The 16,143-nt window shown below is 35.9% G+C and overlaps 1 protein-coding gene across 1 annotated transcript in view; it reads right to left on the bottom strand.

The window, feature by feature from the left end:
• Window positions 1-11,699, bottom strand: part of rasal2 (RAS protein activator like 2) — an 85,484-nt gene extending 73,785 nt beyond the window's left edge. Inside the window, exon 1 of the mRNA XM_053329478.1 lies at window positions 11,322-11,699. Coding sequence (XP_053185453.1) covers window positions 11,322-11,421 — 100 coding nt within the window. The 5' untranslated portion in view covers window positions 11,422-11,699. The remainder of the gene's footprint in view (window positions 1-11,321) is intronic.
• Between the last annotated feature and the right edge of the window lie 4,444 nt (window positions 11,700-16,143).

The following is a 16,143-nucleotide window of genomic DNA, read 5'->3' as shown; positions in this document are numbered from 1 at the left end:
AGTGTCAGAGATGCTTGTTAAAGTCTTTATTCATTTATTCATCTATCAGAAAACTAAAGAAAGGTTTTATTTTAGAAGCTGGAAAACAGGAAGTGAGGTTTATTTTTATTTAAATATAATTAGAATGGTTGCATTAGTTAATTGGATGAGTTTGAGTTGAAATGCTGGTGAGTGCTGGTGAGGTTTGAGACGTGTGAGCAGAGGAAGTGATGACAGATGTTCTCTCAGCGGGAGAAAAGATCAACCCTGAGTCTGCAGTCAGCTTTAATAGGCTTATATACCACAGCCTTTCTCTCTCACACACACACACACACACACACACACACACACACACACACACACACACACACACACACACACACACACACACACACACACACACACACACACACACACAGGGATTAAATCTACAGCAGAGTTCAAACCTCACACACTGATCAGCTTCAGTTTGACCGAAGCCAGACAAACACACTTTATTATTAGAGCTGAATCTGAATTTCTTACACTTCAAATTTAATTTAATATTTTTATATATTTTTAAACTTTTTCAACTTATTTTAGAGACAAGCTGAGTTTAAAAAAAGAGTTAAAGAGTAAGAAAAGACTATGAGACAGGAAGAGTGAATATATAAATGTCACTATTCAAATTCAACCATCACCAAAAGTCATCTATCATCATTATTCATTATTCATTATTCATTATTTATTTATCAAGAACCTAAAAAGCTTTAAACACTCAGATTAAAGGACGACTTCACAACTTTTACACAGTTAGTTAAAATAATCAGATTCTCACATTTAAGAAGCTGCAGCCACCAAGGTTTGGGCTTTTATTACTTTAAAAAAAAAGAAGAGATAATAATTGATTTACAGCTGATGCTATTCTACAGATGGTAATGATGGTCATATGTAAGAAATACCTTTATTTACTCTATTTACTCTATTTTTATTCTTTATTTAATCTATTTTTAATCTTTTAATCTATTTTTATTCTTTATTTAATCTATTTTTAATCTTTTAATCTATTTTTTATTCTTTATTTAATCTATTTTTAATCTTTTAATCTATTTTTATTCTTTATTTAATCTATTTTTTACTTTTTAATCTATTTTTATTCTTTTAATCTATTTTTATTCTTTATTTAATCTATTTTTATTCTTTTAATCTATTTTTATTCTTTATTTAATCTATTTTTTACTCTTTTAATCTATTTTTATTCTTTATTTAATCTATTTTTTACTCTTTTAATCTATTTTTATTCTTTATTTAATCTATTTTTTACTTTTTTAATCTATTTTTAATCTTTTAATCTATTTGTATTCTTTATTTAATCTATTTTTAATCTTTTAATCTATTTGTATTCTTTATTTAATCTATTTTTAATCTTTTAATCTATTTTTATTCTTTATTTAATCTATTTTTTACTCTTTTAATCTATTTTTATTCTTTATTTAATCTATTTTTAATCTTTTAATCTATTTTTATTCTTTATTTAATCTATTTTTAATCTTTTAATCTATTTTTATTCTTTATTTAATCTATTTTTAATCTTTTAATCTATTTTTAATCTTTTAATCTATTTTTATTCGTTATTTAATCTATTTTTATTCTTTTAATCTATTTTTATTCTTTATTTAATCTATTTTTAATCTTTTAATCTATTTTTATTCTTTGTTTAATCTATTTTTTACTCTTTTAATCTATTTTTATTCTTTATTTAATCTATTTTTCACTCTTTTAATCTATTTTTACTCTTTGAATCTATTTTTATTCTTTATTTAATCTATTTTTATTCTTTTAATCTATTTTTATTCTGTATTTAATCTATTTTTAACTTTTAATCTATTTTTATTCTTTATTTAATCTATTTTTAATCTTTTAATCTATTTTTATTCTTTATTTAATCTATTTTTTACTCTTTTAATCTATTTTTATTCTTTATTTAATCTATTTTTTACTCTTTTAATCTATTTTTATTCTTTATTTAATCTATTTTTTACTTTTTTAATCTATTTTTAATCTTTTAATCTATTTGTATTCTTTATTTAATCTATTTTTAATCTTTTAATCTATTTTTATTCTTTATTTAATCTATTTTTTACTCTTTTAATCTATTTTTATTCTTTATTTAATCTATTTTTAATCTTTTAATCTATTTTTATTCTTTATTTAATCTATTTTTAATCTTTTAATCTATTTTTATTCTTTATTTAATCTATTTTTAATCTTTTAATCTATTTTTAATCTTTTAATCTATTTTTATTCGTTATTTAATCTATTTTTATTCTTTTAATCTATTTTTATTCTTTATTTAATCTATTTTTAATCTTTTAATCTATTTTTATTCTTTGTTTAATCTATTTTTTACTCTTTTAATCTATTTTTATTCTTTATTTAATCTATTTTTCACTCTTTTAATCTATTTTTACTCTTTGAATCTATTTTTATTCTTTATTTAATCTATTTTTATTCTTTTAATCTATTTTTATTCTGTATTTAATCTATTTTTAACTTTTAATCTATTTTTATTCTTTATTTAATCTATTTTTATTCTTTTAATCTATTTTTATTCTGTATTTAATCTATTTTTAACTTTTAATCTATTTTTATTCTTTATTTAATCTATTTTTAATCTTTTAATCTATTTTTATTCTTTATTTAATCTATTTTTAATCTTTTAATCTATTTTTATTCTTTATTTAATCTATTTTTAATCTTTTAATCTATTTTTATTCTTTATTTAATCTATTTTTTACTCTTTTAATCTATTTTTATTCTTTATTTTCTCTATTTTTACTTTTTTAATCTATTTTTATTCTTTATTTAATCTATTTTTATTCTTTTAATCTATTTTTTACTCTTTTAATCTATTTTTATTCTTTATTTAATCTATTTTTTACTCTTTTTAATCTATTTTTATTCTTTATTTAATCTATTTTTATTCTTTTAATCTATTTTTATTCTTTATTTAATCTATTTTTTACTCTTTTAATCTATTTTTTATTTTTATTCTTGAGTTAACTGTATTTTTTTTACTCTTTCTTTATTTTTAAAACTTTTTTTTTTACCCTTTTTTAATTGTGTTTCTCTTTTTGTAACTTATTTATTTATTTAACTTTTTTTTTTTAAACTTTTGTTCCTCCTTCTTCTTCCTCTTGTTGAGGAGGGGTCAGTGTGTGTGTGTGTGTGTGTGTGTGTGTGTGTGTGTGTGTGTGTGTGTGTGTGTGTGTGTGTGTATCTTGCTTGGATCTATTTGAGGCGTGTGACGCAGCGAGGAGTCAGAGGAATCCTGACGGCTGAGATCACCGACACAAACCGGCTGCTGACATCATCACAGCACCCATGGGAGGGGGGGGGGGGGGGGGGGTGAAGGGAGGGAGGCGGGGGGGGGTGAAGGCAGGGCAAACATCCTGCTTCCACTGATACCAGCCGCTGCATTCAGGGCACGTGGGAACAACCGCTGCTGCAGCTCTGTGCAAACAACGACTCACTCATGTTTCTGTTTGACACGAAACTTCTGCAGGAGAACAACTAAGTAAGTCTTCCTCATATCTTCATCACTCCCTTATTACATCTTTATCAGGTCTTCCTCACGTCTTCCTCACATCTTCATCACATCTTCATCACAACTTCGTCAAGTCTTCGTCAAGTCTTCGTCACGTCTTGATATCTTCGTCATGTCTTTGTCAAGTCTTCGTCACGTCACATCTTGGTCAAGTCTTCCTCACATCTTCGCCAAGTCTTCGTCACGTCACATCTTCGCCAAGTCTTCGTCAAGTCTTCGTCAAGTCTTCGTCAAGTCTTCATGTCTTCGTCACGTCTTCGTCACTTCTTCATCATATCTTCGTCAGGTCTTCGTCAAGTCTTCTTCAAGTCTTCTTCTGGTCTTCGTCACATTTTCCTCACGTCTTGGTCACGTCTTCGTCAAGTCTTTGTCAGGTCTTCATGTCTTCGGCAAGTCTTTGTCAGGTCTTCATGTCTTCGTCAAGTCTTTGTCAAGTCTTTGTCAAGTCTTCACATCTTCGGCAAGTCTTCGTCACGTCTTCATATCTTCGTCAAGTCTTCGTCAAGTCTTTGTCAAGTCTTCACATCTTCGGCAAGTCTTCGTCACGTCTTCATATCTTCGTCAAGTCTTCGTCAAGTCTTCCTCAGGTCTTCGTCACATTTTCCTCACGTCTTGGTCAAGTCTTCGTCAAGTCTTCGTCACGTCTTCCCAGAGCTTTAAACTTCAGTTCCCAGTATTCCCAGTATTCCCATATAAACGTGAATATTTGCTAGTTTTCCAGTTTTGTTTATGACAGTAAACTCAACATCTTTCTGCTTTTGATTGTTGATCAGACAAAATAAATCATCTGAGGAATATTGATCGATAGGTTTCACTATTTCCTGACTTTTCATACATTGAACAATCGATGCATTACAGAAGTTTTACAGCTGAGGATTTCACTCATGTATTTTGGGATTCTTAGATTTTTTTTTTGTACAAAAAGAAAGAAAGAGAGTTCTGGGTGTTGACCTACATCTAAACCCAACCCTGTTTATACTCGGGATAATACCTGAGGATCTGATAGACAGAGACTGCAGCTACTGACTGAGAGTCCTGCTCCTGATAGCAAGGAAACACAATCACAACCCTCTAACATAATACAACAGACAGACAGAGTAAAAGTTATTACTTATTATAAACAAAACTACAGAACTACAAAAATTGAGACAAGATGGAAACCAATAAAATCAAATTACTAGCAGCTGTTTCAGATTTACACCTATCTGTACTCAGGAAGAAGTTCACATTCATTCATTCATTCATTGTTTGTATCTGAGTAAAACTGTTAAGACTTGACATGAAAGTTGGTGCTGTATGTGTGAGAGTGTAATGTGGTGTAGATTTGAGGACTGTAAAATGAGGCGGGTGTTATTTTATGTATGTCTTCATTTATTTCAACTTGTGTGGAATAAATAAAAAACAACAAGAACCTGGTTTCACAGCTCAGGACCTCGTTAACCTTTAACCCTACGTCCATGTGAAGCTGCTGAAATCCATTTTTGAGCATTTACCACAAATACATCTACAGAAGGAGGTTCAGATGGTTTCTGCAGATACCTCTTCCCTCCTACAGAAAACCAATTAAGAACCAATGAAGAAGAAACTGTACAGTGTTTGTTTCTACAGCTTCCTGACATCTAGTCTCTCCACAGCAGATTAAACCGTTTGCTGCAGAGATTCAGACATCGTCCACATGAAGCTGCTGAAAGCCGTTTTTAAGCATAAACCACAAATACATCTACAGAAGGAGGTTCAGCTGGTTTCTACAGATATCTCTTCACTCCTACTGAGCATGTGCAGAGAACAGTGGAGCAAGTCAAGTACAGAAAACTAGTGAAGAAGAAACTGTTTCCTGTTTGTTTACGCAGTAGATACCTGAACTTTTTAGTTTACTGCAGCAGATACGAACAGTTTGAACAGAGAGAGATGGAAGATGAAACAGATCTGTTCGTTCTGTCATTGACACGAAAGCGTTTCTATAAAGCTCAAGTTTTCCCTCGTACTCACTACAACACCACATTCACTCAGTCTGGAGGAGGTTTGGGGGGAAAAGCTCCGTTTACAGGAGAGAAAAGCGATGTTTGAGACTCTGAACGGAGGAATACAAACAGAGAAGCTGAGTTAACTCATTTATCCAGCTCAGTGTGGACTTGGTGTCACGCTCTGATATGTGAAATAACTTTAAATAACAGCTGATCGTCGTGGTCTCTGGTTTCTCTACAAAAGAATAACGATGTGTGGAAAGAGATCGCTGATATTGTCTATAAAGCTACGTAAGAAAGCACCCGTCAGACTGATGCAAAGGAACTACCGACTATTAAACATCACTTTATAACTAATGAGCTCAATATGAATTAATAACCTCACAGTGTCTCCAGTAAACCATCAGTCAGGTCTCTCTAATCATTCCTTTTGTTCATACTGAATATTAAACACATTATAAAGTCTCTGATCAGCTTCTATTGATCTTCATCAGTGTGAGTTACTATAGTTATTATAGTTACTATGGTGTGAGTTAGTCATATCAGTGATATCTGACACATTTACAGTCTGTTTAGCATCAGATTCCCTCTTAGTGTTTCCCTCCCTCCCTTCCTTCCTGCCTTCCTTCCTTCCTTCCTCTCTCCCTCCTTCCCTTCCTTCTTCCCTTTCCTTCCTTCCTTAAAGTCTGTTTAGCACCATATCTCCTCTTAGTGTTTCCCTTCCTTCCTTCCTTCCTTCCTTCCTATTAGTGTTTCCTGTTTCTCTGTGGTGGAAGTATAGTAACAAAAAGACTTTGATACTAAAAACACTGAAGATGAAGATTTACTCTCCTCCTTCCTTTCTTTCTGTCTTTCTTTCCTCCTCCTCCTTGTTCTTTCTCCTTTTTCTTTTCTTTCTTTAGTTTTCTTTCCTTCATTTCCATTTTCTTCCTCATCCTCCTTATTCTCCCCAGTCTTTCTTTCATCACCTTCATCCTTCTTGTTCTTTCTTTCTTCTTCTCCCTCATCCTCCTCCTTTCTTTCTTTTCTCATCTTCCTCCTTCATGTTCTTTCCTTCTTTCTTTTCTCATCTTCCTCCTCCTTCTTGTTGTTCTTTCTTTATTTCTTCTCCTCCCCTTTCTTTCTTTCCTGATCTTCCTTCTTCTTGTTCTTCTTTCTTCTTCTCCCTCATCCTCCCCCTTTCTTCCTTTTCTCATCTTCCTCCTCCTTCTTGTTGTTCTTTCTTTATTTCTTTCTTTCCTGATATTCCTTCTTCTAGTTCTTTTCTTTCATTCAGACGCTGAAGCTTCATATTATCTTCTCTCCCTCCCTCCCTCCCTCCTTTCCTTCCTTCTTTCCTTTCCTCCTTTCCCCCTCTTTTCATTCCTCCTTCTTTCCTTTCCTCCCTTCCTCCCTCTTTTCATTCCTCCTTCTTTCCTCCCTCCCTCCTTCCTTCTTCCCTTTCCTCCCTTCCTTGCTTTATATTAGCTTCATATTAAACTTTATAATCCATGTTTCCACAGAAGGAGGACTGTGGGTTTAGTCCTCCATCACTTCCTGTTAACATGATGAAGGATCTAATGCTCAGTATAAACAGGAGGAATCATTACACACACACACACACACACACACACACACACACACACACACACACACACAGACACACACACACAGAAAAACACACACACACACAGACACACAGACACACACACACACACACACACACACACACACACACACACACACACACACAGAAACACATTTGAAATATTTGTGAACATTTGCTCCGATGAGGAAAATGTGATCTCTGAGTTCTCTGAAACTTTTATTTTAAGGAACAAAAAAAAAAAAAAAAAAAAGAGGAACAAATGGCCGACAGCTGCGACTGTTTCATCCAGAAACTCTGAGTCACTTTATTCCAGCATGATACCGACTGACTGCTCATATTCACTCCAGCCGTCTATCAGCATCTCACTGAAGGATAACTCCACTCAAACCTTTACGTCTGTGAGCAGCAGCTGCTTCAAGTCTTTCCTGAACTTCAGCTCAATGATCCTCATGTGATGTTGATTGTTTCTTTTATAGCAGCACAGATTCAATTAGTCTTTTGTTTTATAGTAGCAGCTGTTACATCACACACTTAAAATAACACCTTGGTTTCTAAAAGCCCTTAATTAGAGGAAACCCTGCTTATGTCATCACCAACATGAACAATCAGCAGGGTTCAAACTACTGTAATCACACTTTTGCAATACAGCAGCAGGAGGAGGAGAAGAAGAGGAGGAGGAGGAGGAGAGGAGGAGGAGGAGAGGAGGAGGAGAGGAGGAGAAGAGGAGGAGAGGAGGATTATTCTGAATTTAACAGCAGACTGTAGTGGATTTAATTATTACTGTGATAAATGAACAGCACCATACAGTAATACAGCTATAACATAATGTAGTTTTACAGTCATTCTTGTGTTTAAAGTGAAAACACTAGGCATGAGGCGGTATGAGATTTTGGCGGTATGATAACCATAAGCAAAAATATCACGGTTTCACGGTATGACGGTATTGCGGTGTTACGATTTAACCTGAATCTGTAATGACAGTGTGAGGGGTCGTGATACTCTACGCTGCAGCTGCACCACCTGAGGGATTTCTGACCAGCACTTCCTGTCTTTGACCAGCACTTCCTGTCTTTGACCAGCACTTCCTGTCTTTGACCAGACAAAAAACAGCTCATACCTTAGGAACAGTATGACAGAAAATTTGGCGGTTTCGGTTATCGTGACTTTTCATATCGTGGTATACCTTGAACACGGTTATCATCCCATGCCTAGAAAACACAATACATTGCTGTGAATTTACAGTGATTTCAGATTAGGGCTGGGTGATTATGGCAAAAATCAAAATCAGGATTAATTGAACTTTTAACCTGGATTATGATTAATGAAGGATTATCTCCAGCCTTGATGAACAATGATTGTTTAGTTTAGTATTTTCCACTGCTGCCCTCAAACATGAGGATCTTTAGGGAGTGAAAATAAAGATTTTTTAACCTTCCAGTCGTTCTCCCGGGTCAAATTGACCCCGTCTGTTTTGACTGTTCCTTCTTTCTTTCTTTCTTTCCTCTTTCTTCTGTCCTTCCTTCCTTCTCTCTTTCTTTCCTCCCCCTTTCTTCTTTCCTCTGTTTTTCCTTCCTTCCTTTCCTCCCTCTCTCCCTCTCTCCTACCTTCCTCCCTCCCTCCCTCCCTCCTACCTGCCTTCCTTCCTTCCACCCTCCCTCCCTCCATCCCTCCTACCTTCCTTCCTTCCTCCCTTCCTTCCTTTCCTCCCTTCCTTCTTCCCTCCTTTCCTTCCTCCCTTCCTTCCTCTTTTCTTTCCTTCTTCCTCCCTTCCTCCCTTGGCTCGAGGACAACAGGAGGGTTAAGGTGTGACGCTGTGGTTAAAGATCATGGTTTGGGTTCAAATGATCACTGGAGACAAGTTTTCAAATTCCTTAAAGATATGCAACCTCTGTTGTCATGGCAACAGTGAACACCACGATTAATTGACATGAGCAAAATTAAGTCGATTAGAGTTTCTAAATGTCGGTTTCGATTATTTTTTCGATTAATTGCCCAACCCTATTTCAGATCATAATTCATTCATTTCACAGTAATATTGTGTCTGTCACATTCATACATTACTGTGATTTCTGTGTTTTAATAAATACAGTACACCACTGTGGCTTTACTGTAAATATTAGCCAGTTTATTGTTTTATTGTGAAATTACAGTAATAAGTTTAACAGTGTGATCTAATATAATGTGTCACAACTTTCTTTCCTCTCTCATTAATCATCTAACGAACCCATCAGGTTTATCAGAGTTCATTCATTTATTAAGACAATAAGATTAAATAGTATTAAATAATCAAAAATCTAATAGTGTAAATATTTTGTGACAGCACTGATAGTCATCCTACAATATTGTGGTGATATTGATATCGAGGTATTTGGTCAAAATATCGTCATATTTGATTTTTATCTGTAACCTCGATATCACATCAATATCGTAGGAATCACTGTTCGATGCTTTCTCAAAATATTTACACTATAATCATCAGTAATGTGGAAATAAAGACTAAATGGGTAAAAAGTTAAATAATAGAACAGCTAGCTAACATTAAATCATTTTACTGTAACGCTGCCTTTAACACCAGGAAGAGACTCTTATGCTGTATAATGCTAGCCAGTCAGTTAAAGCTCGAGACGGCAGAATAATAAAGCTAGAACATCAGGAAAAAACACGTACGCTATATCACGATGATGAACTTTCTTTCCTCTCATTAATCATCTAATGAACCCATCAGGTTTGTCAGAGTTAATTAATTTATTAAGACAATAAGATTAAATCTACAGAACATCAGGAAAAAACACGTATGCTATATCACGATATTACGATATCTAGTCTCATCACGATTAGAGGGGGCAATCACCAGAGTTTGAGGGGGCAATCACCAGAGGCTCAATGATACGATATTATTACGATACTTGTGCCACAATACGTAATTATTTACTTTTTTCACCTACTACTAACCCCAAAATGAAACCTTCCTACCGTTATTTAACTGTAGCGCTGCCTTTAACACCAGGAAAAGACTCTTATGCTGTATAATGATGAAGTTAAAGCTAGAGGCGGCAGAATAATAAAGCTAGAACATTAGGAAAAAACACGTACGCTATATCACGATATTACGATATCTAGTCTCATCACGATTAGAGGGGGCAATCACCAGAGGCTCAATGATATGATATTATTACGTTACTTGTGTCACGATACGATATTATTACGATACTTGTGTCATACTAGTCTCATCACGATTAGAGGGGGCAATCACCAGAGGCTCCACAATACGATATTATCACGATACTTGTTATATTATTGCGATTTTAAATATTTACGATATATATTGCAATTCATTATCTTTTTTCACCTGATACTAACCCCAAACTGAAACCTTGCTGCTGACCGGAAAACAAACCAGAGCCAGAGAAGGAGGGAAAGGAAAGAAATGAGGGAAGGAAAGAAGGACAGACGGAAGGAAGGAAAGTAAAGAGGGAGAGAGGGAGGAAGGAAGGAAGGAAGGAAGGAAGGAAGGAAGGATGGAAGGAAGAAGGAGAATAGAAAGAGGCGAGGAGGGAAAGAAGGAAGGAAAAATTAAAGAAAAAGGGAGGAAGGAAGGAAGGAAGGAAGGAAGGTAAACACTAAGGGAATCTGATGCTAAAAAGACTGGAAGGAAGGAAGGAAGGAAGGTAGGAAGGAAGGAAGGAAGGAGCTTCACAGGGTTCATTCAAACTTTATAAGTTTCACTGGAGCAGGATCTACTTTATGGAGACACACGTTATGAAAGTGAATGTAAAGCCTGCTGACCTTTGACCCCAGAGATGTAAAACCAGAGAGGGGGGGGGGGTGAGTTGAGTTGGCATCAGAGGAACCGGATCCGGTTTCCTCCCGGACTGCCAGCCGGTGTGTGTGTGTGTGTGTGTGTATGTGTGTGGTATGTGTGTATGTGTGTGAGTGTCCGGTATGTGTCTGTGTCTGTGTCCAGTAGGCTATATGTGTGTGTGTGTGTGTGTGTGTGTGTGTGTGTGTCCGGTATGTGTGTGTGTGTATTTGTGTGTCCGGTATATACGTATGTGTTTGTGTGTGTCCGGTATATGTGTGTGTGTGTGTCCGGTATGTGTGTGTCTTTGTGTGTGTGTGTGTGTGTCCAGTACATGTGTGTGTGTCCAGTATATGTGTGTGTGTGTGTGTGTGTGTGTGTGTGTGTGTAGTGTGTGTCTCTTACCGTGCACTCTAACCCATCCCTGCTGCTGGGACACGGCGTCCAGCAGGAGGCTAAGACCGGGGAAAGGCTCCACGTCGCCGGCCACCGAGTCCGTCTCCATGTCCGGTCACCGCTTACCGCTTAAAAGTCACGTTATTCCTCGTTATAAGGGGATAAACCGGGAAGAAAGTGTTTAAAAAGTCGGTGTTTAATCCGGTAACGGGAGAGTTTAAAGCTTTGACCGTCCAGTTGCTCCGCGCTAGCCCGGCTGGCTCTGCCTCATTGTGCCCGTCTACCAGCTCTGCTTCCCGGGGAGTAAACTTCCAAACAGGCCGCTGCCTGGACCCGCGGCTCGGAGCTCCGTCTGTAACTGCTACACCAGGGAAACGTCCGCCGGTAAGCCGCCGGTAAACCCTGTGTGCCGGGAGCGAGCGGACTCACGCTGCCCAGCACTCTGCCGGGCACGAGCATGACACCGGGCGCGCTCCTGCGGGAGGTGACGGCACGGGAACGCGCAGGGAAGTCAGTGAAGGACAGTGGTAGAAAGTAAAAGTACATTTAGTCAGTACTTTAATTTACTGAAGTAAAGTTTGAGGTACTTGTACTTTACTATAGTACAGTTTGAAGTACTTTAATTCACTGTAGTACAGTTTGAAGTACTTTAATTTACTGTAGTACAGTTTGAAGTACTTTAATTCACTGTAGTACAGTTTGAAGTACTTACTTTACTGCAGTATAGTTTGAGGTACTTGTACTTTACTGTAGTACAGTTTGAAGTACTTTAATTCACTGTAGTACAGTTTGAAGTACTTGTATTTAACTGTAGTACAGTTAGAGGTACTTGTACTTTACTATAATACAGTTTGAAGTACTTGTAGTTTACTGCAGTACAGTTTGAAGTACTTGTACTTAACTGTACTACAGTTAAAGGTACTTGTAGTACTTTACTGTAATGCAGTTTGAAGTAGTTTGATGTAGTACAGTTTGAGGTACTTATACTTTACTGTAGTACAGTTTGAGGTACTAGTACTTTACTGTACAACAGTAAAGTATAAGTACCTCAACGAATCTAGAAGGAACCGTTTATGTGATTTTCAGATGATTAAATGAAATAAATTCATATTTCTGATATAAAAACATTTATTTTTAAAGAGTTAAATACCTTAAAACCTCCAGAGATCCTCCAGCATGGATGAGCTGTGTGGAAATCAGCATCATTCACTCACACGAGCTGCTGATCATGTGGTGCGTGCTGCCCCCTGCTGGATGTAATGAGTACTGCATGATATCCCATTAATAACAACGCGTTTCCTCCCAGTTCAGCCTGATTCAGACTGAGATGGTTTATAGAGAGGGGAGAAGCTCTTTCTCAGCCTTCACAGCAGCAGTTTGAGTTGATTGTCTGATGGTTAATTTATTTGTATTTGTTAGTTTTATATTTGTTTGATGGCTCCTAAAGTCTTATTTTCATGGCTTTACTTCTGTTAGGTTTAGTTTTAGAGTTTTAGATACTTTTGATTGAGTTTAAACAAACTGAAAAGAGAGGAAAAGATAATAAATCAAACTAAATGAATAGATAAAATAAAAATAAAAATAAACACATAAATAGGAAGACAAAATACTGACAGTATTTGAATAAGATTAAATAACAGCAACAGAAGAGAGAGAAAACATGAAAATACACTTTTTAAATATTTTTAAAAATAAATAAATTAATGCTGACAATACTTGAATAAGATAAAATAATGGTAATAAAGCAAAAATAAATAAATACATTTTAAAAAGTGTTTTAAAGATATTATATATAGATATATATATTTTATTGAGAGCAGAGAGGGAAAAAAAGAAAAAATATTTTTTTGTTTTAAAGAAATAAGATAAAAATAAATCAACCAGTAAATAGGAAGAAAAAGTTATACGGACAATACTTGAATAAGATTAAATAACAGTTATAAAGCAAAATTTAATTAATTAAAAAAATACAACAGATGAATATTACTGACTAATTAAATGATGTTGAACAAAACATCGTCTCCGGTCTGCTCTGTGTGTGTCTGACAAGCTTTTTGTTCAGTTTTAAGTAAATACTGTTGAATGTTCTGTTTAGTTTTTGGTCATTTCTTATGTTAATTAAATACATAATTATTCATTACGTTTGGCCGTCTTTATAACGAGCTGTTTCGGAGGGTCGTCACATAATTTGGAAGAAAAAAAAACATTTACTCTGATTATCTTATTTTCAAACATCAGTTTTTATTGATTGTAAAACAGAACAATGAAAAACAACAATACACAAAAATGCAGAAGAATGAGGAAATAAACTGAAAGTAAAAGCAAAAAAAGCAAAAAGTTCCAGTTCAGATCATTATTAAATGTACCGATTGAGTTTTTAAGGCTTTGATTTTTGCATTTCATTCATACAGAAATTAAATCAAAGGTGTTTTTGTGATTGTGACATTTTGCTCAGACAGTAGAAATATTATTAATAAATATGAAGTTTTCTTTGACAGTAAACTGAATATCTTTGTTATGTGGACAGAAAAAAAGACATTTGAGGAACTTTGGAAACAGTGATCGACTTTTTTCACCAAATAAAAATTAATTGAGAAAATAAGAGATGAATGTTTGTTCCAGTTTGAATCTGTAGACTCTGTTGTAGACTCTGTAAGGAGCAGGGACCAGCCCCCGTCCAATATTCATTTATTATTTCTATTAAATAAAAAACTCTTTTAAATCACATCTTCATCTCAGTGCTTCAATACAAATATAAAAATCAAAGCTTTCGTGAATTTAAACCTGCAGTACGTCACTTTTTATAAAAGCACAGGAGGAAGTGCTTTAGTTAAGGTGCATGTTTGGAGGCTTTGATTGACAGGTCTCTCAGCCTAACAGAATCAGTCGTGTGCCGCGTCTCAAATCACGAAATTCTGTACTTAGTTTGATCTGAGACAAGACTAACTATAAGTATACTAACTAGAAGTATACTAATAGAAGTGTACTAATAGAAGTGTACAAATAGAAGTATACTAACTAGAAGTGTACTAACAGAAGTGTACTAACTAGAAGTATACTAACTAGAAGTGTACAAATAGAAGTGTACTAACAGAAGTGTACTAACAGAAGTATACTAACTAGAAGTGTACTAACAGAAGTGTACTAACTAGAAGTATACTAACTAGAAGTGTACAAATAGAAGTGTACTAACAGAAGTGTACTAACAGAAGTATACTAACTAGAAGTGTACTAATAGAAGTATACTAACTAGAAGTGTACTAATAGAAGTATACTAACTAGAAGTGTACTAACTAGAAGTGTACCAACGCCACTTTTCCATTATACTACCTCAGCTCTACTGGGTTTTGGTACCAAACGTCGTTTTCCATTACTTCATAGAACCTTCTCAATAAACCTCTTGGTGCTTTTCCACTACAAAGTTCCTCGGCACGGTTCCAGGAACAACCTTTTCCATTACAAAAAGGTACTGACATCATAGCAATGGCTCCGCGAAACTGCCGTGACTTCATTTCCTACGCTACACAAACACATAGCTAATGGAGGTGATGGTGTACTTACTGCTGTATGTGTCTTTCTGTCACACACAAAGCAAGAAAATTGAGCTGTATGGCTGTAACGCTGTTGCCGGGATTTAAAAATGCCGGGTTTGATTCTTGTGTGGGACGGCTCATGACTCGTCCAGTGACAACTCTTCTGACCAATCAGTGGCCGTCACATTTAGTATCGGCTCGGCTCGGCTCGCTTGGAACCTCGGCAGAGCAGATACTAAAAAAGTACCAGGTACTATCCCTAGTGGAAACAGAGTCGAGGCGAGTCGTGCTGGAACTGTGTAGTGGAAAAGCTCCAACTGTAACGCTGTTGTTGGGATTTAAAAATGGCGGCTTTGATTCTTGTGTGGGACGGCTCATGACTCTTCCAGCGACTCTCTGACCAATCAGAGGCCGGCAGTCTGATGATGTCACATTTTAGTATCGGCTTGGCTCGCTTGGAACCTCGGCAGAGCAGATACTAAAACAAGTACCAGGTACTATCCCTAGTGGAAACGCAAAAAAAAACCAGTCAAGGCGAGTCGTGCTGGAACTGTGTAGTGGAAAAGCGCCATCTGTAACGCTGTTGCCGGTATTTAAATATGCCGGGGTTTGATTCTTGTGTGGGACGGCTCACGACTCTTCCAGTGACTCTCTGACCCATCTAGTGGCCGGCAGTCTGTTGACGTCACATTTTAGTATCGGCTCGGCTCACTTGAAACCTCAGCAGAGCAGGTACCAAAACAAGTACCAGGTACCAGCTACTATCCCTGATGGAGAAGCAAGAAAACCACGTAGAGTCGAGCCGAGTCGTGCTAGAACTGTATAATGGAAAAGCTCCATAACAGAAGTTTGTGATTTGAGACGCAGCACTGGTGATTGTTTCAGGCACAGCTCCCGGCACATTACTGGGATAACCAATCAGGCACAGCTCCCGGCACATTACTGGGATAACCAATCAGGCACTGTGAGTGATTTTCAATATTTACACACGCAGCTACATTCAGGAACATTCCCATCTTTGGACTTCTAACAGATGACGAATAAATGCTGAAGCAGATAGAGACAGTCCAGCAGATGTAAAGCAGACTCAGAGGAACTCCCTTATCTCTGAATCTGAATCCAGTTTCTAAACATTACAACAACAAAAAAAAGCTTGTTTGCTAATGCGTCTGCAAAGCAATCGTAAACAAATCATCACCTCTGGTTGGTTCATTCACATCACAGCCGTATCGGTATTTTCCCTGAAGCGTTACGAGGTCTCTGAATCTTAATCTCTGCTCTTGTTCACACACGTTCCT

This window comes from Scomber japonicus, chromosome 12, assembly GCF_027409825.1.
Source record: "Scomber japonicus isolate fScoJap1 chromosome 12, fScoJap1.pri, whole genome shotgun sequence".
Taxonomy (NCBI): domain Eukaryota; kingdom Metazoa; phylum Chordata; class Actinopteri; order Scombriformes; family Scombridae; genus Scomber; species Scomber japonicus.
The sequence above is the reverse complement of the archived record's forward strand: the minus strand, read 5'-3'. Positions and strand labels throughout refer to the sequence as shown.